This window comes from Lissotriton helveticus, chromosome 1_1 (genome assembly GCF_964261635.1).
Source record: "Lissotriton helveticus chromosome 1_1, aLisHel1.1, whole genome shotgun sequence".
In the NCBI taxonomy this organism is placed as follows: Eukaryota; Metazoa; Chordata; class Amphibia; order Caudata; family Salamandridae; genus Lissotriton; species Lissotriton helveticus.
The window spans coordinates 1,067,883,334-1,067,909,569 of record NC_136057.1 but is presented as its reverse complement, the minus strand read 5'-3'; the positions used below and the strand labels follow the sequence as shown (position 1 = coordinate 1,067,909,569).

The 26,236-nt window shown below is 54.9% G+C and overlaps 1 protein-coding gene across 9 annotated transcripts in view; it reads left to right on the top strand.

Annotated features, from left to right (window-relative positions):
* Window positions 1-26,236, top strand: part of TMPO (thymopoietin) — a 134,510-nt gene that overhangs the window by 32,603 nt on the left and 75,671 nt on the right. For 6 of the 9 annotated variants that reach the window (XM_078677978.1, XM_078677980.1, XM_078677979.1 and 3 more), the window contains exon 2: window positions 663-789. In XM_078677978.1, coding sequence (XP_078534104.1) covers window positions 663-789 — 127 coding nt within the window. The remainder of the gene's footprint in view (window positions 1-662; window positions 790-26,236) is intronic. The other 3 variants (XM_078677981.1, XM_078677976.1, XM_078677974.1) reach the window with 1 other exon arrangement.

Below are 26,236 nucleotides of genomic sequence, written 5' to 3'. Positions count from 1 at the left end.
TGGCAAATTTTCCATCTTTCAATCACTGGACATTGCACATTGTCTTGCACACTTTCCTAACCCTGTTCTCAGTGGCTGTTGTGAGGCACTTGTACTCGGAGTGGCCTTTAGTTGCCACTTTGCATCTCTTCACATCAGATTACCATACTATTGCATTGAAGACCTCCCTTGACGCATCACTGTTAATATTTTAAAGCTGACATGCAGACTGGGGTGATCCAGGAGAAAGGTGCCTGCAGAATATTGTAGTTGACAAAAAGGGGTGCCGAATTTAGGGCTTTTGCTCTGAGCCTTTAGTCTAAAGAGTTGCCAGTTGGCATATGCGATAGGAGTGGTAGTTGGTCAGGCTCTAAACCCACATTCTTTGGGCCATGGTTTAAGGTCAGGTGGCCCTGGAATTAGGGTTGCTCAGTACTAGGTTCTGTTGGGTCTTTGGCTGTACCCAGCAGGGGCAGTGAGCATACCCAAATCCTAGTACATGCAGGTGGAGCATGATTACTATTAATGAAGTGGCTCCTGCTGTCTTTGACCTGACAAAGCATTTAGTGTCCATAGTCCATTGGGTACACTCAAAACCTGAAACTGTTTCATTAAGCAGCCTTCCTGTGTCACTGTTCAAATACATGCCGCTATTAACCAGTGCTATCTTCCCTTTGTTCCAGAAGGCTACAAAGAAAACTGACAAGCCGAGACCAGAAGAACAAGATGACTTTGATGTAACTGGACTGAGCAATGAAGATCTAAAAGAAGAGCTGATAAAATATGGATTGAATCCTGGCCCTATAATGGGTATGTGTCATACTACATTTTTTTTTTTTTTTTACAAAGATAGAGAAAAAAAAAATATCTGCAAGTACTTTATTATAGTTATTTCATACTTTGTTCTCATAGTGCACATTTGACTCTTGTCGTCGACCAAATAGCATGGTTGGCAAGTGGTATTCAGTTCTAAATCTTTAGAAGTGATTCCCTTGCAAACGTCTCCTCAAACTTGGACAAAGTAGTCCCCATTTCTTCATTAACCAAGTGCTGTTTTGTTTTCAATCTTTCCCGAAAAGTTGAAATTACACCAGCTTTTGGAGAGTCAGGAAGTTACTTTTGAAGGTGCTACGACTTGTTTAGTTTTTTTCCTTAAGAAAAGTGTGACTCCCTATCATGCTTGCTTGTTCCTACGGACCAGTAAAAGCCTTGCAATAAAGTAACTTACAAAAAAAGGCAGGCTATGATAAGAGCTCACAAAGTACCTCAGGTGCCATCTTGTCCTGGTAAAAGTAGCCTTTTGAGTCCATTTAAAAAAACCGATTTCTCAGCTACTTAAGTTTTGAGCTCTCTTCCAGTTGTCTACTGATGGCAGGCACCATTAGATGACATTTTTCCGTTAGCAGCTCAAGAGTTTCTTGTTTGTGACTAATGATCTGATGAGTTTTTTTTTTTTTCCAACTGTTAAGTGACACGACTAATGTCTTGGATACTAGAATACTTGTAATGAGATAACCTACTAATAATCGTGCACATGAGTTTGCTCAAGCTGGGAAAATCTAAAGACTAGAGCAATCGTTTCAAATTCAATTTTCTGTTGAATTAATCTAGTGAAATTAAAGCCTCTCAGCTCTCCCAATTCAAGAAATTACAAGGGGGAAAAGAATACAGATTTTAGGATTCCTCTCTCCCGCACAGCATGCTTCCTTAACTGAATGAAGTGTTTGGAATAAAATTTCCTTGATATAAAATGGAGATCTGAATTCTTGTTCTCTGCCATTCACAGTTTAGAGAGACCTTATTTTAGCTGCTATGACTAGCCATGCACCACCCATCGGAGTTTTTTTTTTTTTGTGGCTTAGAATGGATGATCAGTTGGTGCAGTTGTTCCAGAAATGACCAATGCAGTAGTAGTTTAAGCATAGTGATTCCTTTCTACTTCGATGTTTCCAGAACCCACTTTTTTAGGTCTCGGCTAGCGTAGGCTGTGCACATGCGCAGTCTCCCTGCCAAGATTTTATGTTACTTAGTAGCGAGGGTAAATCCCACCCCTCTTCTTCATTGGCTGGCTTCCTAAACGGCAGCCAGCCATTGGAGAAGACGTTTTAGTGATGTCATTTTTTTCAGCTAAGCCCCGTCTTTTTCGGATTGAGGGGTGTGTTTTTTCGTTTCTTTCTCATTCTCCATTGGCTGAAATGTAACAGTCAAAAACACGCCCGTTGTTTACATTCCAGCCAATGGGGAAGAAAGAAAAACACGCCCCCCAGTCTGAAAAGGACGGGGCGTTTCTCAGTCTCTTTTGTGCTTGACCTTGGAGAAACATGGCGCCTCCTCCTCCCCCCCCCCCCCCCCACCCCCACCACCACCCCTCTTCTCGGCTCTCCCGTCCCGGCCGATGCGCTCCCTGGCTGCCGCTGCTGCTGTACACTGTGTGCCCGCCTTCCGCCGCCTCCTCTCTCCCCCCCACCCTTCCCCTCTGTCTGTGTGGCTCTGTCTGTCTGTGTGGCTCTGTCTGTCTGTGTGGCTCTGTCTGTCTGTGTGGCTCTGTCTGTGTGTGTGGCTCTGTCTGTGTGTGTGGCTCTGTCTGTGTGTGTGGCTCTGTCTGTGTGTGTGTGGCTCTGTCTGTGTGTGTGTGGCTCTGTCTGTGTGTGTGTGGCTCTGTCTCTGTGTGTGTGTGGCTCTGTCTCTGTGTGTGTGTGGCTCTGTGTGTGGCTCTGTCTGTGTGTGTGGCTCTGTCTGTGTGTGTGGCTCTGTCTGTGTGTGTGGCTCTGTCTGTGTGTGTGGCTCTGTCTGTGTGTGTGGCTCTGTCTGTGTGTGTGGCTCTGTCTGTGTGTGTGGCTCTGTCTGTGTGTGGCTCTGTCTGTGTGTGTGTGGCTCTGTCTGTGTGTGTGTGGCTCTGTCTGTGTCTGTGTGGCTCTGTCTGTGTGTGTGGCTCTGTCTGTGTGTGTGGCTCTGTCTGTGTGTGTGGCTCTGTCTGTGTGTGTGGCTCTGTCTGTGTGTGTGGCTCTGTCTGTGTGTGTGGCTCTGTCTGTGTGTGTGGCTCTGTCTGTGTGTGTGGCTCTGTCTGTGTGTGTGGCTCTGTCTGTGTGTGTGGCTCTGTCTGTGTGTGTGGCTCTGTCTGTGTGTGTGGCTCTGTCTGTGTGTGTGGCTCTGTCTGTGTGTGTGGCTCTGTCTGTGTGTGTGGCTCTGTCTGTGTGTGTGGCTCTGTCTGTGTGTGTGGCTCTGTCTGTGTGTGTGGCTCTGTCTGTGTGTGTGTGGCTCTGTCTGTGTGTGTGTGGCTCTGTCTGTGTGTGTGTGGCTCTGTCTGTGTGTGTGTGGCTCTGTCTGTGTGTGTGTGGCTCTGTCTGTGTGTGTGTGGCTCTGTCTGTGTGTGTGTGGCTCTGTCTGTGTGTGTGTGGCTCTGTCTGTGTGTGTGTGGCTCTGTCTGTGTGTGTGTGTGGCTCTGTCTGTGTGTGTGTGTGGCTCTGTCTGTGTGTGTGTGGCTCTGTCTGTGTGTGTGTGGCTCTGTCTGTGTGTGTGTGGCTCTGTCTGTGTGTGTGTGGCTCTGTCTGTGTGTGTGGCTCTGTCTGTGTGTGTGTGGCTCTGTCTGTGTGTGTGTGGCTCTGTGTGTGTGTGTGTGGCTCTGTGTGTGTGTGTGTGGCTCTGTGTGTGTGTGTGGCTCTGTGTGTGTGTGTGTGTGTGGCTCTGTGTGTGTGTGTGTGTGTGTGGCTCTGTGTGTGTGTGTGTGTGTGTGGCTCTGTGTGTGTGTGTGTGTGTGTGGCTCTGTGTGTGTGTGTGTGTGTGTGTGGCTCTGTGTGTGTGTGTGTGTGTGTGGCTCTGTGTGTGTGTGTGTGTGTGTGGCTCTGTGTGTGTGTGTGTGTGTGTGGCTCTGTCTGTGTGTGTGGCTCTGTCTGTGTGTGTGGCTCTGTCTGTGTGTGTGGCTCTGTCTGTGTGTGTGGCTCTGTCTGTGTGTGTGGCTCTGTCTGTGTGTGTGTGTGTGGCTCTGTCTGTGTGTGTGTGGCTCTGTCTGTGTGTGTGTGTGGCTCTGTCTGTGTGTGTGGCTCTGTCTGTGTGTGTGGCTCTGTCTGTGTGTGTGGCTCTGTCTGTGTGTGTGGCTCTGTCTGTGTGTGTGTGGCTCTGTCTGTGTGTGTGTGGCTCTGTCTGTGTGTGTGTGGCTCTGTCTGTGTGTGTGGCTCTGTGTGTGTGTGTGTGTGTGTGGCTCTGTGTGTGTGTGTGTGTGTGTGGCTCTGTGTGTGTGTGTGTGTGTGTGGCTCTGTGTGTGTGTGTGTGTGTGTGGCTCTGTGTGTGTGTGTGTGTGTGGCTCTGTGTGTGTGTGTGTGTGTGGCTCTGTCTGTGTGTGTGTGTGTGTGGCTCTGTGTGTGTGTGTGTGTGTGTGTGGCTCTGTCTGTGTGTGTGTGGCTCTGTCTGTGTGTGTGTGGCTCTGTCTGTGTGTGTGTGTGTGTGTGGCTCTGTCTGTGTGTGTGTGGCTCTGTCTGTGTGTGTGTGGCTCTGTCTGTGTGTGTGTGGCTCTGTCTGTGTGTGTGTGGCTCTGTCTGTGTGTGTGTGGCTCTGTCTGTGTGTGTGTGGCTCTGTCTGTGTGTGTGTGGCTCTGTCTCTGTGTGTGTGTGGCTCTGTCTCTGTGTGTGTGTGGCTCTGTCTCTGTGTGTGTGTGGCTCTGTCTCTGTGTGTGTGTGGCTCTGTGTGTGGCTCTGTGTGTGGCTCTGTCTGTGTGTGTGGCTCTGTCTGTGTGTGTGGCTCTGTCTGTGTGTGTGGCTCTGTCTGTGTGTGTGTGGCTCTGTCTGTGTCTGTGTGGCTCTGTCTGTGTCTGTGTGGCTCTGTCTGTGTCTGTGTGGCTCTGTCTGTGTGTGTGTGGCTCTGTCTGTGTGTGTGGCTCTGTCTGTGTGTGTGTGGCTCTGTCTGTGTGTGTGGCTCTGTCTGTGTGTGTGGCTCTGTCTGTGTGTGTGGCTCTGTCTGTGTGTGTGGCTCTGTCTGTGTGTGTGGCTCTGTCTGTGTGTGTGGCTCTGTCTGTGTGTGTGGCTCTGTCTGTGTGTGTGGCTCTGTCTGTGTGTGTGGCTCTGTCTGTGTGTGTGGCTCTGTCTGTGTGTGTGGCTCTGTCTGTGTGTGTGGCTCTGTCTGTGTGTGTGTGTGGCTCTGTCTGTGTGTGTGTGTGGCTCTGTCTGTGTGTGTGTGTGGCTCTGTCTGTGTGTGTGGCTCTGTCTGTGTGTGTGTGTGGCTCTGTCTGTGTGTGTGTGTGTGGCTCTGTCTGTGTGTGTGTGGCTCTGTCTGTGTGTGTGTGTGGCTCTGTCTGTGTGTGTGTGTGGCTCTGTCTGTGTGTGTGTGTGGCTCTGTCTGTGTGTGTGTGGCTCTGTCTGTGTGTGTGTGTGGCTCTGTCTGTGTGTGTGTGTGGCTCTGTCTGTGTGTGTGTGGCTCTGTCTGTGTGTGTGTGGCTCTGTCTGTGTGTGTGTGGCTCTGTCTGTGTGTGTGTGGCTCTGTCTGTGTGTGTGTGGCTCTGTCTGTGTGTGTGTGGCTCTGTGTGTGTGTGTGTGTGGCTCTGTGTGTGTGTGTGTGTGGCTCTGTGTGTGTGTGTGTGTGTGTGTGGCTCTGTGTGTGTGTGTGTGTGTGTGTGGCTCTGTGTGTGTGTGTGTGTGTGTGGCTCTGTGTGTGTGTGTGTGGCTCTGTCTGTGTGTGTGGCTCTGTCTGTGTGTGTGGCTCTGTCTGTGTGTGTGGCTCTGTCTGTGTGTGTGGCTCTGTCTGTGTGTGTGGCTCTGTCTGTGTGTGTGGCTCTGTCTGTGTGTGTGGCTCTGTCTGTGTGTGTGGCTCTGTCTGTGTGTGTGGCTCTGTCTGTGTGTGTGGCTCTGTCTGTGTGTGTGGCTCTGTCTGTGTGTGTGGCTCTGTCTGTGTGTGTGGCTCTGTCTGTGTGTGTGGCTCTGTCTGTGTGTGTGGCTCTGTCTGTGTGTGTGTGGCTCTGTCTGTGTGTGTGTGGCTCTGTCTGTGTGTGTGTGGCTCTGTGTGTGTGTGTGTGGCTCTGTGTGTGTGTGTGTGTGTGTGGCTCGTGTGTGTGTGTGTGTGTGGCTCTGTGTGTGTGTGTGTGTGTGGCTCTGTGTGTGTGTGTGTGGCTCTGTGTGTGTGTGTGTGTGTGTGGCTCTGTGTGTGTGTGTGTGTGTGTGGCTCTGTGTGTGTGTGTGTGTGTGTGTGGCTCTGTGTGTGTGTGTGTGTGTGTGGCTCTGTCTGTGTGTGTGTGGCTCTGTCTGTGTGTGTGTGGCTCTGTCTGTGTGTGTGTGTGTGTGTGTGTGTGTGTGTGTGGCTCTGTGTGTGTGTGTGTGTGTGTGTGTGTGTGGCTCTGTGTGTGTGGCGCTCTGTCTGTGTGTGTGTGTGGCTCTGTGTGTGTGTGGCTCTGTCTGTGTGTGTGTGTGGCTCTGTCTGTGTGTGTGGCTCTGTCTGTGTGTGTGGCTCTGTCTGTGTGTGTGGCTCTGTCTGTGTGTGTGTGGCTCTGTCTGTGTGTGTGTGGCTCTGTCTGTGTGTGTGTGGCTCTGTCTCTGTGTGTGTGTGGCTCTGTCTCTGTGTGTGTGTGGCTCTGTGTGTGGCTCTGTCTGTGTGTGTGGCTCTGTCTGTGTGTGTGTGGCTCTGTCTGTGTGTGTGGCTCTGTCTGTGTGTGTGGCTCTGTCTGTGTGTGTGGCTCTGTCTGTGTGTGGCTCTGTCTGTGTGTGTGTGGCTCTGTCTGTGTGTGTGTGGCTCTGTCTGTGTGTGTGGCTCTGTCTGTGTGTGTGGCTCTGTCTGTGTGTGTGGCTCTGTCTGTGTGTGTGGCTCTGTCTGTGTGTGTGGCTCTGTCTGTGTGTGTGTGGCTCTGTCTGTGTGTGTGGCTCTGTCTGTGTGTGTGGCTCTGTCTGTGTGTGTGGCTCTGTCTGTGTGTGTGGCTCTGTCTGTGTGTGTGGCTCTGTCTGTGTGTGTGGCTCTGTCTGTGTGTGTGGCTCTGTCTGTGTGTGTGGCTCTGTCTGTGTGTGTGGCTCTGTCTGTGTGTGTGGCTCTGTCTGTGTGTGTGGCTCTGTCTGTGTGTGTGGCTCTGTGTGTGTGTGTGTGTGGCTCTGTGTGTGTGTGGCTCTGTCTGTGTGTGTGTGTGGCTCTGTCTGTGTGTGTGTGTGGCTCTGTCTGTGTGTGTGTGTGGCTCTGTCTGTGTGTGGCTCTGTCTGTGTCTGTGTGTGTGGCTCTGTCTGTGTGTGTGTGGCTCTGTCTGTGTGTGTGTGGCTCTGTCTGTGTGTGTGTGGCTCTGTCTCTGTGTGTGTGTGGCTCTGTGTGTGGCTCTGTCTGTGTGTGTGGCTCTGTCTGTGTGTGTGGCTCTGTCTGTGTGTGTGGCTCTGTCTGTGTGTGTGGCTCTGTCTGTGTGTGTGGCTCTGTCTGTGTGTGTGGCTCTGTCTGTGTGTGTGGCTCTGTCTGTGTGTGTGTGGCTCTGTCTGTGTGTGTGTGGCTCTGTCTGTGTGTGTGTGGCTCTGTCTGTGTGTGTGTGGCTCTGTCTGTGTGTGTGTGGCTCTGTCTGTGTGTGTGTGGCTCTGTCTGTGTGTGTGGCTCTGTCTGTGTGTGTGGCTCTGTCTGTGTGTGTGTGGCTCTGTCTGTGTGTGTGGCTCTGTCTGTGTGTGTGTGGCTCTGTCTGTGTCTGTGTGGCTCTGTCTGTGTCTGTGTGGCTCTGTCTGTGTGTGTGGCTCTGTCTGTGTGTGTGGCTCTGTCTGTGTGTGTGTGGCTCTGTCTGTGTGTGTGTGGCTCTGTCTGTGTGTGTGTGGCTCTGTCTGTGTGTGTGTGGCTCTGTCTGTGTGTGTGTGGCTCTGTCTGTGTGTGTGTGGCTCTGTCTGTGTGTGTGTGTGTGTGTGTGTGTGGCTCTGTGTGTGTGTGTGTGTGGCTCTGTGTGTGTGTGTGGCTCTGTCTGTGTGTGTGTGTGGCTCTGTCTGTGTGTGTGTGTGGCTCTGTCTGTGTGTGGCTCTGTCTGTGTCTGTGTGTGTGGCTCTGTCTGTGTGTGTGTGGCTCTGTCTGTCTGTGTGTGTGGCTCTGTCTGTGTGTGTGGCTCTGTCTGTGTGTGTGTGGCTCTGTCTGTGTGTGTGTGGCTCTGTCTGTGTGTGTGTGGCTCTGTCTGTGTGTGTGTGGCTCTGTCTCTGTGTGTGTGTGGCTCTGTCTCTGTGTGTGTGTGGCTCTGTGTGTGGCTCTGTCTGTGTGTGTGGCTCTGTCTGTGTGTGTGTGTGTGTGTGTGTGTGGCTCTGTGTGTGTGTGTGTGTGTGTGTGTGTGTGTGGCTCTGTGTGTGTGTGTGTGTGTGTGTGTGTGTGGCTCTGTGTGTGTGTGGCTCTGTCTGTGTGTGTGTGTGGCTCTGTGTGTGTGTGGCTCTGTCTGTGTGTGTGTGTGGCTCTGTGTGTGTGTGGCTCTGTCTGTGTGTGTGTGTGGCTCTGTCTGTGTCTGTGTGGCTCTGTCTGTGTCTGTGTGTGTGGCTCTGTGTGTGTGTGTGTGTGTGTGGCTCTGTGTGTGTGTGTGTGGCTCTGTGTGTGTGTGTGTGTGTGTGTGGCTCTGTGTGTGTGTGTGTGTGGCTCTGTGTGTGTGTGTGTGTGGCTCTGTGTGTGTGTGTGTGTGTGTGGCTCTGTCTGTGTGTGTGTGGCTCTGTCTGTGTGTGTGTGGCTCTGTCTGTGTGTGTGTGGCTCTGTCTGTGTGTGTGGCTCTGTGTGTGTGTGTGGCTCTGTGTGTGTGTGTGGCTCTGTGTGTGTGTGTGTGTGTGTGTGTGGCTCTGTGTGTGTGTGTGTGTGTGTGTGTGTGTGTGGCTCTGTGTGTGGCTCTGTCTGTGTGTGTGTGTGGCTCTGTCTGTGTGTGGCTCTGTCTGTGTCTGTGTGTGTGGCTCTGTCTGTGTGTGTGTGTGTGTTGGACAGGCCACATGACGGGCTCGCTCCCTCCCCGCATGACAGGGCCCGGGCCACCGTCAGCACCATTGCCCGGCCCAGCCGCCATCTTGGACACGGCACCACGCGGCCGCGCGGCCTCAGCCCGACCCCAACCCTGGGCCTGGCCAGGCCCCGACATCCCGGCACCACCCTCCACCCAGGAGGTGAACGGACCACTTGGCAGGTCAATGGGAGTAAGAAGTGTCGATGGCTCTCCCCCGCCAGGTGCCGAGCACCCCCAGCCCCCTCGGGCGCTGGCTCCACCCCCCTGCTGGGTGTCTGGACTCCCTCATCCCAGACCTCCCGACCTCCAAGAGCGAGGGTCCGGACATCAAAGGGCGCCAGACCTATAACTGAGGCCGCCCCAGGACAGGAAGGCAGTTGTATCCTGGAGTCGAGAGACACCGCGACAAACTCATCCTTGACGGACTGCTGCCGCTGCCACAGCCCTGCCTTGTGAACTATTGTCCTACCTGCTGGCGCTGCCGCGGCCCTCTGCAACCTTCATCCTCGTGGGACCTGCTGGCGCTGCCGCGGCCCTCTGCAACCTTCATCCTCGTGGGACCTGCTGGCGCTGCCGCGGCCCGTTGTAACCTTCATCCTCGTGGGACCTGCTGGCGCTGCCGCGGCCCGTTGCAACCTGCATTCTCGTGGGACCTGCTGGCGCTGCCGCGGCCCGTTGTAACCTTCATCCTCGGTGGGACCTGCTGCCGCGGCCCGTTGCCACCTACGACCTCTTCGGGACCTGCCGGCACTGCCGCGGTCTGACCCCTCCGAACACCGAGCTCGAGGATTGTGAGCTATCACCGTTACACCTCCGTACCCGTGGGTACCAAGACTGTCCCGCTACCCCCTTCCCTTACTAGAGACTAGAATTGAGAGGATCATCGTGTCCTGATCGCCTTGTATCGTCCCACTCTACTACCAGAAGTGCCTATAAAAGGTGTTACCCTGATCTTTGTGTGGTGTCCATCTGTGGGGGGGGGAAGTTACCTGTCTGTGCGATCACTGTGCTCGGCCGACCCTCCAGGTCCCCGTCTAACATTGGCGGCTAGCGGCGCGATCCGGACCAACGCGTACCGTACAGACTGTAACTCACCCTTCGACTAAAACCACAATGACGACCAAAGAGAGCGGATCGGCGGAGAAGTTCCAGATGGAAAAGCTGGAAGAATACAACCACCGAGAGCTCAAACAATTTTGCATGGACTTAGGCATTGCTACCACCGGGCTAAGCACAAAAGAAGACTTCAAAAACGCCCTAGAGGCCTGGACAGAGACAAATACCGCAACCCCCCCGGGACCCCGCAGCCCCGGAAGTCAACACCACCCGGACGGAGGAACGGAGAACAGGCCCTTCCCGTGAAGAGATCCAAGAGCGGGAAAAAAATTGATTACATGAGTTAGACTTGGCACGACTCAGATTAGACGGAGAATTGAAACTGGCGGAACAAAAAATAAACTTAGAACACTTACGGCTCAGAGAAGAGCGAGAGGAAAAACAGAGACAGAGAGACCTCGAAGAAAAAAGACTGGCATACGAGCACGAGTGCAAACTAGCGGAGATAGAAATACGCAAACTGAACAAAAACCTAGGGGTGCCCGAGCAACCGCACTCCCCGGGTCCTACCGAGCAGAAGGTCCACATCCCCAAGGATGTGGTCCGAGAATATCACCGGAACGACGACATACAGCAGTGGTTCAAGGCCTATGAGATTGCCATGACCGCCCACCGGGTCGCTCGAAGTGACTGGGGAGCCGGTCTATGGGGGAGGTTCGTCAACGAGGGTCGTGATGCCCTGCTGCAGCTTCCGGACCATCAAATGACGTCCTATGACCACATGAAGGCCGCCCTCCTCAGTCGATATGGGCTTACACCCGAAATGTACCGCCAGAGGTTCCGCAACTGCACCCGGATCCCAGGTACAACGTGGTTGGAATACGTGAACTATTTCAGCCGAGCCTTCGAGGGGTGGATCAAGGGTAACAACGTAACCACTTACGAACAACTCTTCAATCTCCTTGTGTGGGAGCACCTCTCCAACAACTGCTTCGTCGAGCTCAGGCAGCACCTCCTCGACAGTAAATTGACTGAACCCCGGCAGCTCGCCACCGAGGCTGACCGGTGGGAGAGCACCCGAGTGGCCCGGAGTGGGCCGAATGAGCAGAACAGAACCAACCAAGGTCATCATCGTCCCTGAGGAGGAGGAGGAGGAGGAGGCCCGGGCCGGGGCAGAGACGCCGTCCCGGCCGCGCCCACTAACGCCACCCCGGCCCCAGCAGGCCGGGGAAACCCCCCGATGCGCCCGGGGTTCCGAGCTAACGTGACGTGTCATCGATGCCAGCGAGTCGGCCACTATGCCAGTGACCCGACCTGCCCGAAGAACCAGGTCCCCGGGCCCCGCCAGATGGCGGCCGCTGCCCTGGGAGAAGAACAAGTCTCCGAAGACACGGAGACCTATGAGTCGGAGCAGTTCGAGTGGGAACCCGCCGCCATGACCCTGGCATGCCTGGGAGGAAGAGACCTGGTCCCGCGGACTCCCCTGCCCGCCAACACTCGGAAGTACAGCCAATGGGTGAGCATCAATGGGCGCAAGGCCGAGGCCCTGCGTGACACCGGGGCCAGTGTGACGGCTGTCCGTTGTCACCTGGTGACCCCAGAACAAATCCTACCAAACGTACTTTGCCCCATCCGATCGGCAGATAACTCGGAGAGCCTGTGTCGGATGGCCTGCGTCCCCTTCGAATGGGGAGGAGTGTCCGGCATGCTGAAAGTAACTGTCCGCGACGATGCCCCCGTGGACTGCCTCCTGGGGAACGATCTCGAGAGCTCCCCGTGGGCCGCTGTAGAAAGAAGAGAGCATCTGGGGATGTTGGGTCTCCCGGACTGGGCGTGCGTAACCACCCGGTCCATGGCCACCCGCACCATCCCTAGACCAGAAGAACCAGAATGGGCAGCACCTCCGCCCTCGATCACTCCAGAAGAAGACTTCCTCCAGACCGACCACCCGGACCCCACCACAGAGGGGTCCACACAGCCCCCCGAGCTTCCCGACCTGGCTCAGTGGCGTCAAGAAGGGGGGCCCACCCAGGAACAATTCCGGCAGGAGCAAAAGACCTGCCCCTCCCTCGAGGGATTGAGACAGCAAGCACTCGCCCAGAGCCAAGGAGACACCACTGGGGCCCACTGGGTTTATTGGGACAATGATCTCTTGTACAGCGAGCAGAAAATCGCAGAACTAGGGGCCGGGCGAGTGCTGGTGGTGCCCCTCCACTTCAGAGACTTCCTGTTGAACCTAGCCCATGATGTCCCCCTGGCCGGGCACCTGGGCCAAGACAAGACCTACCACCGCCTGGTGACTCACTTTTTTTGGCCCAAAATGAGAAATGACGTCTCCAACCATTGCCGGTCCTGCCCGACCTGCCAGGCCGGCGGGAAGAGCGGCCACAAACTCAAGGCACCCCTACAACCATTCCCCGTGGTGACCACCCCGTTTGAAAGGGTGGGAATAGACATTGTGGGGCCCCTGGACCCCCGAACAGCACAGGGGCATCGCTTCATCCTGGTCCTGGTGGACCACGCCACCCGCTATCCTGAGGCGGTCCCCCTCCGTACTATAACAGCCCCAGTAGTGGGTCGAGCCTTGATGGGGATCTTCTCTCGAGTGGGCTTCCACCGGGAAGTCGTCAGCGACAGGTGTACGAACTTTATTTCAAAGTATATGAAATCCCTCTGGCAGCAGTGCGGAGTCACTTACCGCTTCACCACCCCCTATCACCCCCAGGGGAACGGACTGGTCGAGCGGTTCAACCGCACCCTCAAGGGGATGATCATGGGGCTGGAAGAACCCCTACGCCGCCAGTGGGACGTGCTACTACCGTGCTTCCTCTTCGCCTACCGAGAAGTCCCCCAGAAGTCCCTCGGCTTCAGCCCCTTCGAACTCCTGTACGGACACCCCATTCGCGGGCCTCTCAGCCTAGTGAAGGAGGAATGGGAAATGGCCCCCCTAAAGACCCCTCTGGACGTCTACAAATACCTCCTGACCCTCCGAAATCAGACCCGGAAATTCAGGGAGATCGCTAAAACCAATCTGGAGGCCACTCAGGAGGACATGAAGAAGTGGTACGACCAACATGCCTCCTCCATCGAGTTTGAACCGGGTCAGCAGGTATGGGTGATGTCCCCCATCGAACCGTGTGCCTTGCAAGACAAATGGACGGGGCCCTTCAAGGTGATCGAGCGCAGGAGTCCCGTCACCTATCTCATCGACCTGGAGTCCCCCCGGAACCCCCTCCGGGTCCTCCACGCCAACAGGCTCAAACCCCACTTCATGCGCTCAGAGCTCAGCCTGCTGATGGCGACCGACAGTGGCACAGAAGGAGACTCCGAGCCCCTCCCTGACCTACTGAGGACTCGGGAAAGAGATGGCTCGGTGGACGGGGTCCGACTCTCCGAGGCCCTGACCCCAGAGCAGCGTCAAGATTGCCGGGCCCTCCTGCTGCCGTTCGCAAACCTGTTCTCCCTCGCACCCGGAGTCACCTCCTGGTGCCTGCACGACGTGGACACGGGGGACAGTCCTCCTGTCCGACACCGGGCGTACCGAGTACCGGATCGGGTACGTACATGCATCCAAGAAGAAGTCTCCAAGATGCTCGCCCTCGGGGTCATCGAGCCTTCGGACAGTCCCTGGGCCAGCCCGGTCGTCCTGGTCCCCAAGGCCGCGGCACCGGGCACCACGCCGGAGCTCCGATTCTGCATCGACTATCGGGGGCTGAACGCGGTCACCCGAACCGACGCTCACCCTATCCCCCGAGCAGATGAACTAGTCGACCGCATGGGGGCAGCCCGCTACCTAAGCATCTTTGACCTGACCGCGGGCTACTGGCAGATCGGCCTCACCCCCAGGGCCCAAGAACGTTCCGCTTTCTCCACCCCGGACGGGCACTACCATTTCAGAGTGATGCCATTCGGCATGAAGAACGCTCCAGCCACCTTTCAAAGACTGGTGAACCAGGTATTGGCGGGCCTCGAAGAATTCAGCGCCGCCTACCTGGACGACATCGCGGTATACAGCCGCCACTGGGCCGACCACCTCCACCTCAGAGCGGTCCTGCAGGCCCTCCAACAGGCCGGCCTCACCATAAAGGCCAGCAAGTGCCAAATCGGCCAGGGGTCCGTGACCTACCTCGGACACCAAGTGGGGAGCGGTCTGGTGGCCCCCCTCCAACTCAAGGTAGCTGCTATCCAGTCCTGGCAACCCCCCGAAACACAAACAGAGGTCCGAGCCTTCCTGGGGCTCACCGGATACTACCGGCGGTTTGTGAGGGACTATGGCAGCATTGTGGGGCCCCTCACGGAACTCACGTCTAAGAACAACCCAAAACGAGTCAACTGGACTCCCGACTGTCACGCGGCCTTCGAGACGCTGAAGGCCGCCATGTGCACCGCTCCGGTGCTCCAGGCCCCCGACTACAGCCGCGAGTTCATCGTGCAGACCGATGCCTCCGACCATGGTATTGGGGCCGTCCTCTCCCAACTGAACCCCGAAGGAGTGGACCAACCCGTGGCCTTCATCAGCAGACGCCTACTGCCCCGAGAACAGCGCTGGAGCACCATTGAGCGAGAGGCCTTCGCAGTGGTATGGGCCCTCAAGAAGCTCCGGCCGTACCTCTTCGGAACCCATTTCCGGGTACAGACAGATCATCGGCCCCTGCAATGGCTCATGCAGATGCGGGGGGAGAACCCCAAACTATTGCGATGGTCCATCTCCCTGCAGGGGATGGACTTCACTGTGGAGCATCGCCCTGGCCAAGACCACGCCAACGCGGATGGCCTGTCCCGCTTTTTCCGCCTCGACGAGGAAAGTCCCCAAGAAGATGGGTGACTCTCCCCGCCTTCAGCTGGGGGGGACGCATGTTGGACAGGCCACATGACGGGCTCGCTCCCTCCCCGCATGACAGGGCCCGGGCCACCGTCAGCACCATTGCCCAGCCGCCATCTTGGACACGGCACCACGCGGCCGCGCGGCCTCAGCCCGACCCCAACCCTGGGCCTGGCCAGGCCCCGACATCCCGGCACCACCCTCCACCCAGGAGGTGAACGGACCACTTGGCAGGTCAATGGGAGTAAGAAGTGTCGATGGCTCTCCCCCGCCAGGTGCCGAGCACCCCCAGCCCCCTCGGGCGCTGGCTCCACCCCTCTGCTGGGTGTCTGGACTCCCTCATCCCAGACCTCCCGACCTCCAAGAGCGAGGGTCCGGACATCAAAGGGCGCCAGACCTATAACTGAGGCCGCCCCAGGACAGGAAGGCAGTTGTATCCTGGAGTCGAGAGACACCGCGACGAACTCATCCTTGACGGACTGCTGGCGCTGCCACAGCCCTGCCTTGTGAACTATTGTCCTGCCTGCTGGCGCTGCCGCGGCCCTCTGCAACCTTCATCCTCGTGGGACCTGCTGGCGCTGCCGCGGCCCTCTGCAACCTTCATCCTCGTGGGACCTGCTGGCGCTGCCGCGGCCCGTTGTAACCTTCATCCTCGTGGGACCTGCTGGCGCTGCCGCGGCCCGTTGCAACCTGCATTCTCGTGGGACCTGCTGGCGCTGCCGCGGCCCGTTGTAACCTTCATCCTCGTTGGGACCTGCTGGCGCTGCCGCGGCCCATTGCCACCTACGACCTCTTCGGGACCTGCCGGCGCTTCCGCGGTCTGACCCCTCCGAACACCGAGCTCGAGGATTGTGAGCTATCACCGTTACACCTCCGTACCCGTGGGTACCAAGACTGTCCCGCTACCCCCTTCCCTTACTAGAGACTAGAATTGAGAGGATCATCGTGTCCTGATCGCCTTGTATCGTACCACTCTACTACCAGAAGTGCCTATAAAAGGTGTTACCCTGATCTTTGTGTGGTGTCCATCTGTGGGGGGGAAGTTACCTGTCTGTGCGATCACTGTGCTCGGCCGACCCTCCAGGTCCCCGTCTAACAGTGTGGCTCTGTCTGTGTGTGTGTGTGTGTGTGTGTGTGGCTCTGTCTGTGTGTGTGTGTGGCTCTGTCTGTGTGTGTGTGTGTGTGGCTCTGTCTGTGTGTGTGTGTGGCTCTGTCTGTGTGTGTGTGTGGCTCTGTCTGTGTGTGTGTGTGGCTCTGTGTGTGTGTGTGTGGCTCTGTCTGTGTGTGTGTGTGTGTGTGGCTCTGTCTGTGTGTGTGTGTGTGTGGCTCTGTCTGTGTGTGTGTGTGTGTGGCTCTGTCTGTGTGTGTGTGTGTGGCTCTGTCTGTGTGTGTGTGTGTGGCTCTGTCTGTGTGTGTGTGTGGCTCTGTCTGTGTGTGTGTGGCTCTGTCTGTGTGTGTGTGGCTCTGTGTGTGTGGCTCTGTGTGTGTGGCTCTGTGTGTGTGGCTCTGTGTGTGTGTGTGGCTCTGTGTGTGTGTGGCTCTGTGTGTGTGTGGCTCTGTGTGTGTGTGGCTCTGTGTGTGTGTGGCTCTGTGTGTGTGTGTGGCTCTGTGTGTGTGTGTGGCTCTGTGTGTGTGTGTGGCTCTGTGTGTGTGTGTGGCTCTGTGTGTGTGTGTGGCTCTGTGTGTGTGTGTGGCTCTGTGTGTGTGTGTGGCTGTGTGTGTGGCTCTGTGTGTGTGGCTCTGTGTGTGTGGCTCTGTCTGTGTGTGTGTGGCTCTGTCTGTGTGTGTGTGGCTCTGTCTGTGTGTGTGTGTGGCTCTGTCTGTGTGTGTGTGTGGCTCTGTCTGTGTGTGTGTGTGGCTCTGTCTGTGTGTGTGTGTGGCTCTGTCTGTGTGTGTGTGGCTCTGTGTGTGTGGCTCTGTGTGTGTGTCTGTGTGTGGCTCTGTGTGTGGCTCTCTCTGTGTGTGTGTGTGGCTCTGTGTGTGTGTGTGTGTGTGTGTGTGTGTGGCTCTGTGTGTGTGTGTGTGTGTGTGTGTGGCTCTGTCTGTGTGTGTGTGTGTGGCTCTGTCTGTGTGTGTGTGTGTGTGGCTCTGTCTGTGTGGCTCTGTGTGTGTGTGTGTGTGGCTCTGTCTGTGTGTGTGTGTGGCTCTGTCTGTGTGGCTCTGTCTGTGTGTGTGTGTGGCTCTGTCTGTGTGTGTGTGTGGCTCTGTCTGTCTGTGTGTGTGTGTGGCTCTGTCTGTCTGTGTGTGTGTGTGGCTCTGTCTGTGTGTGTGTGTGGCTCTGTCTGTCTGTGTGTGTGTGTGGCTCTGTGTGTGTGTGTGTGTGTGTGGCTCTGTGTGTGTGTCTGTGTGTGGCTCTGTGTGTGGCTCTCTCTGTGTGTGTGTGTGTGGCTCTGTGTGTGGCTCTCTGTGTGTGTGTGGCTCTGTGTGTGTGTGTGGCTCTGTGTGTGTGTGTGTGTGGCTCTGTGTGTGTGTGTGTGTGTGGCTCTGTGTGTGTGTGTGGCTCTGTCTGTGTGTGTGGCTCTGTCTGTGTGTGTGGCTCTGTCTGTGTGTGTGGCTCTGTCTGTGTGGCTCTGTCTGTGTGTGTGTGTGGCTCTGTCTGTGTGTGTGTGTGGCTCTGTGTGTGTGGCTCTGTCTGTGTGTGTGTGTGGCTCTGTCTGTGTGTGTGTGTGTGGCTCTGTCTGTGTGTGTGTGTGTGGCTCTGTGTGTTTGTGTGTGGCTCTGTCTGTGTGTGTGTGTGTGGCTCTGTGTGTGTGTGTGTGTGGCTCTGTGTGTGTGTGTGTGGCTCTGTGTGTTTGTGTGTGGCTCTGTGTGTTTGTGTGTGGCTCTGTGTGTTTGTGTGTGGCTCTGTGTGTTTGTGTGTGGCTCTGTGTGTGTGGCTGGCTCTGTGTGTGGCTCTGTGTGTGTGTGTGGCTCTGTCTGTGTGTGTGTGTGTGTGTGTGGCTCTGTCTGTGTGTGTGTGTGTGTGTGTGGCTCTGTCTGTGTGTGTGTGTGTGTGTGGCTCTGTCTGTGTGTGTGTGTGTGGCTCTGTCTGTGTGTGTGTGTGTGTGGCTCTGTCTGTCTGTGTGTGTGTGGCTCTGTCTGTGTGTGTGTGGCTCTGTCTGTGTGTGTGTGTGGCTCTGTCTGTGTGTGGCTCTGTGTGTGTGTGTGGCTCTGTCTGTGTGTGTGTGTGTGTGTGTGGCTCTGTCTGTGTGTGTGTGTGTGTGTGGCTCTGTCTGTGTGTGTGTGTGTGGCTCTGTGTGTGTGGCTCTGTGTGTGTGGCTCTGTCTGTGTGTGTGTGTGGCTCTGTCTGTGTGTGTGTGGCTCTGTCTGTGTGTGTGTGTGGCTCTGTCTGTGTGTGGCTCTCTCTGTGTCTGTGTGTGGCTCTGTGTGTGTGTGTGGCTCTGTCTGTGTGTGTGTGTGGCTCTGTCTGTGTGTGTGTGTGGCTCTGTCTGTGTGTGTGTGTGGCTCTGTCTGTGTGTGTGTGTGGCTCTGTCTGTGTGTGTGTGTGGCTCTGTCTGTGTGTGTGGCTCTGTGTGTGTGTGTGGCTCTGTCTGTGTGTGTGTGGCTCTGTCTGTGTGTGTGTGTGTGTGTGGCTCTGTCTGTGTGTGTGTGTGTGTGTGGCTCTGTCTGTGTGTGTGTGTGTGTGTGGCTCTGTCTGTGTGTGTGTGTGTGTGTGGCTCTGTCTGTGTGTGTGTGTGTGTGGCTCTGTCTGTGTGTGTGTGTGTGTGGCTCTGTCTGTGTGTGTGTGGCTCTGTCTGTGTGTGTGTGTGGCTCTGTCTGTGTGTGTGTGTGGCTCTGTCTGTCTGTGTGTGTGTGTGTGTGTGGCTCTGTCTGTCTGTGTGTGTGTGGCTCTGTCTGTGTGTGGCTCTCTCTGTGTCTGTGTGTGGCTCTGTCTGTGTGTGGCTCTCTCTGTGTCTGTGTGGCTCTGTGTGTGGCTCTCTCTGTGTGTGTGTGTGGCTCTGTGTGTGTGGCTCTGTGTGTGTGGCTCTGTGTGTGTGGCTCTGTGTGTGTGGCTCTGTGTGTGTGGCTCTGTGTGTGTGGCTCTGTGTGTGTGGCTCTGTGTGTGTGGCTCTGTCTGTGTGGCTCTGTCTGTGTGGCTCTGTCTGTGTGGCTCTGTCTGTGTGTGTGTGTGGCTCTGTCTGTGTGTGTGTGTGGCTCTGTCTGTGTGTGTGTGTGGCTCTGTCTGTGTGTGTGTGTGGCTCTGTCTGTGTGTGTGTGTGGCTCTGTCTGTGTGGCTCTGTGTGTGTGTGTGGCTCTGTCTCTGTGTGTGTGTGTGTGTGTGTGGCTCTGTCTGTGTGGCTCTGTGTGTGTGGCTCTGTGTGTGTGTGTGTGTGTGGCTCTGTCTGTGTGTGTGTGTGTGTGTGGCTCTCTCTGTGTGTGTGTGTGGCTCTGTGTGTGTGGCTCTGTGTGTGTGGCTCTGTGTGTGTGGCTCTGTGTGTGTGGCTCTGTGTGTGTGGCTCTGTGTGTGTGGCTCTGTGTGTGTGGCTCTGTGTGTGTGGCTCTGTGTGTGTGGCTCTGTGTGTGTGGCTCTGTGTGTGTGGCTCTGTCTGTGTGTGTGTGTGGCTCTGTCTGTGTGTGTGTGTGGCTCTGTCTGTGTGTGTGTGGCTCTGTCTGTGTGGCTCTGTGTGTGTGTGTGGCTCTGTCTGTGTGTGTGTGTGGCTCTGTGTGTGTGTGTGTGGCTCTGTCTGTGTGTGTGTGTGTGTGTGGCTCTGTGTGTGTGTGTGTGTGGCTCTGTGTGTGTGTGTGTGTGTGGCTCTGTGTGTGTGTGGCTCTGTCTGTGTGTGTGTGTGGCTCTGTGTGTGTGTGTGTGTGGCTCTGTGTGTGTGTGTGGCTCTGTCTGTGTGGCTCTGTCTGTGTGGCTCTGTGTGTGTGTGTGTGTGTGGCTCTGTCTGCGTGTGTGTGTGGCTCTGTCTGTGTGTGTGTGTGTGTGTGGCTCTGTCTGTGTGTGTGTGTGTGTGTGGCTCTGTCTGTGTGTGTGTGTGTGGCTCTGTCTGTGTGTGTGTGTGTGTGTGGCTCTGTCTGTGTGTGTGTGTGTGGCTCTGTCTGTGTGTGTGTGTGGCTCTCTGTGTGTGTGTGTGTGGCTCTCTGTGTGTGTGTGTGTGGCTCTGTCTGTGTGTGTGTGTGGCTCTGTCTGTGTGTGTGTGTGGCTCTGTCTGTCTGTGTGTGTGGCTCTGTCTGTTTGTGTGTGGCTCTGTCTGTTTGTGTGTGGCTCTGTCTGTTTGTGTGTGGCTCTGTCTGTTTGTGTGTGGCTCTGTCTGTTTGTGTGTGGCTCTGTCGGTGTGTGTGTGGCTCTGTCGGTGTGTGTGTGGCTCTGTCGGTGTGTGTGTGGCTCTGTCGGTGTGTGTGTGGCTCTGTCGGTGTGTGTGTGGCTCTGTCGGTGTGTGTGTGGCTCTGTCGGTGTGTGTGTGGCTCTGTCGGTGTGTGTGTGGCTCTGTCGGTGTGTGTGTGGCTCTGTCTGTGTGTGGGTGTGTGGCTCTCTGTGTGTGGCTCTGTCTGTGTGTGGCTCTGTCTGTGTGTGGGTGTGTGGCTCTGTCTGTGTGTGGGTGTGTGGCTCTGTCTGTGTGTGGGTGTGTGGCTCTGTCTGTGTGTGGGTGTGTGGCTCTGTCTGTGTGTGGGTGTGTGGCTCTGTCTGTGTGTGGGTGTGTGGCTCTGTCTGCGTGTGGGTGTGTGGCTCTGTCTGCGTGTGGGTGTGTGGCTCTGTCTGCGTGTGGGTGTGTGGCTCTGTCTGCGTGTGTGTGTGTGGCTCTGTCTGTGTGGGTGTGTGGCTCTGTCTGCGTGTGTGTGTGGCTCTGTCTGTGTGTGTGTGTGTGGCTCTGTCTGTCTGTGTGTGGCTCTGTCTGTGTGTGTGTGTGTGTGTGTGGCTCTGTCTGTCTGTGTGTGGCTCTGTCTGTGTGTGTGTGTGTGTGTGTGGCTCTGTCTGTCTGTGTGTGTGTGTGTGGCTCTGTCTGTGTGTGTGTGTGTGTGTGGCTCTGTCTGTCTGTGTGTGTGTGTGTGGCTCTGTCTGTGTGTGTGTGTGTGTGTGTGGCTCTCTGTGTGTGGCTCTCTCTGTGTGTGTGTGTGTGGCTCTCTGTGTGTGGCTCTCTCTGTGTGTGTGTGTGTGTGTGGCTCTGTCTGTGTGTGGCTCTCTCTGTGTGTGTGTGTGTGTGTGGCTCTGTCTGTGTGTGGCTCTCTCTGTGTGTGTGTGTGTGGCTCTGTCTGTGTGTGGCTCTCTCTGTGTGTGTGTGTGTGTGTGTGGCTCTGTCTGTCTGTGTGTGTGTGTGTGTGTGGCTCTGTCTGTCTGTGTGTGTGTGTGTGTGTGTGGCTCTGTCTGTCTGTGTGTGTGTGTGTGTGTGGCTCTGTCTGTGTGTGTGTGTGTGTGGCTCTGTCTGTCTGTGTGTGTGGCTCTGTCTGTGTGTGTGTGTGGCTCTGTCTGTGTGTGTGTGTGGCTCTGTCTGTGTGTGTGTGGCTCTGTCTGTGTGTGTGTGGCTCTGTCTGTGTGTGTGTCTGTGTGGCTCTGTCTGTGTGGCTCTGTCTGTGTGTGTGTGTGTGGCTCTGTCTGTGTGTGTGTGGCTCTGTCTGTGTGTGTGGCTCTCTCTGTGTGTGTGTGTGTGTGTGTGTGGCTCTGTCTGTGTGTGTGGCTCTGTCTGTGTGTGTGTGTGGCTCTGTCTGTGTGTGTGTGTGTGGCTCTGTCTGTGTGTGTGTGTGTGGCTCTGTCTGTGTGTGTGTGTGTGGCTCTGTCTGTCTGTGTGTGTGGCTCTGTCTGTCTGTGTGTGTGGCTCTGTCTGTCTGTGTGTGTGGCTCTGTCTGTCTGTGTGTGTGGCTCTGTCTGTCTGTGTGTGTGGCTCTGTCTGTCTGTGTGTGTGGCTCTGTCTGTCTGTGTGTGTGGCTCTGTCTGTCTGTGTGTGTGGCTCTGTCTGTCTGTGTGTGTGGCTCTGTCTGTCTGTGTGTGTGGCTCTGTCTGTGTGTGTGTGTGGCTCTGTCTGTGTGTGTGTGTGGCTCTGTCTGTGTGTGTGTGTGGCTCTGTCTGTGTGTTTGTCTGTGTGGCTCTGTCTGTGTGGCTCTGTCTGTGTGTGTGTGTGTGGCTCTGTCTGTGTGTGTGTGGCTCTGTCTGTGTGTGTGTGTGGCTCTGTCTGTGTGTGTGTGTGGCTCTGTCTGTGTGTGTGTGTGGCTCTGTCTGTCTGTGTGTGTGGCTCTGTCTGTCTGTGTGTGTGGCTCTGTCTGTCTGTGTGTGTGGCTCTGTCTGTGTGTGTGGCTCTGTCTGTGTGTGTGGCTCTGTCTGTGTGTGTGGCTCTGTCTGTGTGTGTGTCTGTGTGGCTCTGTCTGTGTGGCTCTGTCTGTGTGTGTGTGTGTGGCTCTGTCTGTGTGGCTCTGTCTGTGTGTGTGTGTGTGTGGCTCTGTCTGTGTGGCTCTGTCTGTGTGTGTGTGTGTGGCTCTGTCTGTGTGTGTGTGGCTCTGTCTGTGTGTGTGTGTGTGGCTCTGTCTGTCTGTGTGTGTGGCTCTGTCTGTGTGTGTGTGTGTGGCTCTGTCTGTCTGTGTGGCTCTGTCTGTCTGTGTGTGTGGCTCTGTCTGTCTGTGTGTGTGGCTCTGTCTGTCTGTGTGTGTGGCTCTGTCTGTCTGTGTGTGTGGCTCTGTCTGTCTGTGTGTGTGGCTCTGTCTGTCTGTGTGTGTGGCTCTGTCTGTCTGTGTGTGTGGCTCTGTCTGTCTGTGTGTGTGGCTCTGTCTGTCTGTGTGTGTGGCTCTGTCTGTCTGTGTGTGTGGCTCTGTCTGTCTGTGTGTGTGGCTCTGTCTGTGTGTGTGGCTCTGTCTGTGTGTGTGGCTCTGTCTGTGTGTGTGGCTCTGTCTGTGTGTGTGGCTCTGTCTGTGTGTGTGGCTCTGTCTGTGTGTGTGTGTGTGGCTCTGTCTGTGTGTGTGTGTGTGTGTGGCTCTGTCTGTGTGTGTGTGTGTGTGTGGCTCTGTCTGTGTGTGTGTGTGTGGCTCTGTCTGTGTGTGTGTGGCTCTGTCTGTGTGGCTCTGTCTGTGTGGCTCTGTCTGTGTGTGTGTGTGTGTGGCTCTGTCTGTGTGTGTGTGTGTGGCTCTGTCTGTGTGTGTGTGTGTGGCTCTGTCTGTGTGTGGCTCTGTCTGTGTGTGGCTCTGTCTGTGTGTGGCTCTGTCTGTGTGTGGCTCTGTCTGTGTGTGTGTGTGTGGCTCTGTGTGTGTGTGGCTCTGTCTGTGTGTGTGGCTCTGTGTGTGTGTGTGGCTCTGTGTGTGTGTGTGGCTCTGTGTGTGGCTCTGTCTGTGTGTGTGTGTGTGGCTCTGTCTGTGTGTGTGTGTGTGTGCAAATGCAATAGGTCTCGCATTTGCGAGAAATTAAGCTATTGGCATTGTAAATGACAGTGCCATTTATTCATGTTTTAAAAACAAAAATGTATTGAGCAATGCCAATAGCTCTAACTTTAACAAAGACAAGACCATTGCATTGTAAATGCGTGTTCTGTTAAAGGCTGTAGCACTGTTGTGTGTGCTCAGGATTGAGAGATAGGATCTAACTTTGTCATTGGTACTAGTGTTTATTCCACATGTGCACTTTTACAGACAGTATCAAATGTTGACTGATCAGATCGCTAGCCTGAAGAGAGCAGTGTAAAGTCTAAATCTGTTTTAACAAACTCCTTTCTTATGTGGTCTTTTTAACCACTGTGGAAGACGGCAGCCTTTCAATCCTTATTCTTTGTAGTTGATGACCAACACTTAAAGCTTTGAGGTAGTTGCTTGCTGAATGCTTGCTTTTCTTAAATAATGTGCTACTTGCCTGAAGCAAAGGAACCCGGTTTGCAGTACCTAAATCGCTGGCTGTAGTAGATCTCTGGAGTAACCTAGTACTTGGATTTTTCTTCTTAAATCCTTGATTAGGGTAGTTTTAGGGAACAATGTCCTACATAAGTTAAATGGCTAAATAGTTTAGATCTAATTGCTCTTCTAATTAATGTGTACAAAAAGCTTAGGGAATGATAAGTTCCAGTACTAATAATTTTGTATTGACAAAAGGCCCGAGCATGGGGCTCCAGGAACCAAACTCCTACAGATTTGATGACTTGAGACATCTTATCAAATGAAGATGAGAATTGGTAAAGCCAACAGGTCTAGCATTAGATCAATCAATCAATGAACTTGTAAAGCGCGCTACTTACCCGTGAGGGTCTCAAAGCGCTGAGGGGGGGTGCTCTAAGTGCCAGGTCTTGAGGAGCTGTCTGAAAGTGAGCAGGTCTTGGGTCTGCCTCAGATGGGTGGGCAGGGTGTTCCAGGTGGCGAGGAAGGAGAAAGATCTGCCGCCGGAGGTTGTTCGTTGGATGCGCTGGACTGCAGCAAGGGCGAGGCTGGTGGAGCAGAGCTGGCGGGCGGGGGTGTAGAAGTTGAGTCTGTTGTTCAGGTAAGTTGGTACGGTGTTGTGGAGTGATTTGTGTGCGTGGGTGAAGAGCTTGAAGGTGATCCTCTTGTTGACGGGGAGCCAGTGCAGGTCTCTTAGGTGGCAGGTGATGTGGCTGCGGCGGGGGGCGTTGAGGATCAGTCGGGCGGAGGTGTTTTGGATACGTTGTCGTCGCATTTGTTTGGCCGGGATTCCGGCGTAGAGTGCGTTGCCGTAGTCCTGCCTGCTGCTGATGAGGGCTTGGGTCACCGTTCTTCTGGTTTCGGTCGGGATCCATTTGTAGATCCTGCGAAGCATGCGGAGGGTGTTGTTGCAGGAGGAGGAGATGGCGTTGACCTGCTTTGACATGGAGAGGGAGGAGTTGAGGATGAATCCTAGGTTGCTTGCGTGGTCCGTGGGTGTCTGAGCTGTTCCCAGTGTAGTTGGCCACCAGGAGTCGTCCCACGCAGAGGGGGTGGGGCCGAGGATGAGGACTTCCGTCTTGTCAGAGTTCAGCTTTAGGCGGCTTTTCCTCATCCATTCGGCGACTGCCTTCATTCCCTCCTGGAGGTTGGTTTTGGCGGTGTGTGGGTCCTTGGTGAGGGAGAGGATGAGCTGGGTGTCGGCGTAGGAGATGATGTTCAGGTCATGTTGGCGGGCTACTTGTGCAAGGGGGGCCATGTAGAAGTTGAACAGGGTCGGTCTGAGGGATAAGCCCTTGGGCACGCCGCAGATGATGTCCGTGGCTTCGGAGCGGAAGGGTGGGTGACGGACTCTTTGGGTTCTGCCGGAGAGGAAGGATGTGGTCCAGTCCCGGGCCATCTTCTGAATTCCGGCTTCTTGGAGGTGTGTTCTTAGTGTGCAGTGGCAGACCATGTCGAAGGCAGCTGACAGGTCCAGGAGGATGAGGGCTGAAGTTTCGCTGTTGTCTAGTTGAAATGAAATGAAAATAAATTTATAACGCGCAGAACTTAGCCCAATGGGCATCAAGGCGCCTAACATAATATATTGCATAACCATACATTGATTAATAATAGGCTTTCTCAAAATACCAGGTCTTGAGAGCTCTCTTAAAGAGGGGCAGGGATGAAAGGGTCTTGAGCTCGCAAGGAAGAGCGTTCCATAGTCGAGGGGCCACTAATATAAAGGCTATGCCTCCCCATCTTGTCTTTTTTGTGCGGGAGATAACCAGGAGATTCAGTTGAGGAGATCTGAGACATCTGCTGGGTATATAATTGGAAAGCAGAGATCTCAGTCCATCGGTCAGTCCTGCTGTAAGGGCCTTATGGACTAGGCAAGTAATTTTAAAAGAAATGTGTTGCTCAATGGGTAACCAATGAAGATTCTTCCTGGCTAACGTGGCGGAGGCGGAGCAAGGGAGGTCCAGAACAAATCTCGCTGCTGCATTCTGTGTTACTTGCAGGCGATGTACCAGTTCCTTGTTAATCTCAGTGTATAGCGCATTGCAATAATCTAATCGAGATCCAACCAATGCCACCACTGTTTGTTTTCTTGCCTGCGGGGATAAGTAGTTGGCAATTCTGCGTAGGATTTTTAGAACTCCCCAGCAGGTAGCAACAGTTCTATTGATCTGTAGGCTCATGGCCAGCTCGATGTCAAAGACGACCCCCAGGTTTCTAGCCGACTGTGAGGGGGTCGGGCAGGTTCCCAGTGATGCCGGCCACCATTCACTCGACCAGGCGTCCCTGTCCTTTCCGAATATCAGCACCTCGGTCTTATCGCCATTCAGCTTCAAGGAATTGACCGTCATCCAATCGGCAACTGATTGCATGCAACTCCTGAAGCTGAACGCTGTGATGCTGACAGACCGTGACAGGGACACCATGATCTGAGTGTCGTCTGCATACGACACTACCTCCATCCCCAAAGATCTTACTAGTCTAGCAAGTGGGGCCACATATATGTTGAATAGGGTCGGACTTAAAGCCGACCCATGTGGCACCCCACATTGCAACGACTTTACAGGGGAGAGGTATTTGCCCATTTGGACCCTCTGCTCCCTAAGCTCCAAGAAGGAGGATAGAAGGTTAAGGGCGGGCCCCTCCACCCCCAGCTCCCTCAGTCGAGATGTTAAGACTGAGGGAGAAAGGGTGTCGAATGCAGCGTTCAGATCCAATAAGACCAACAT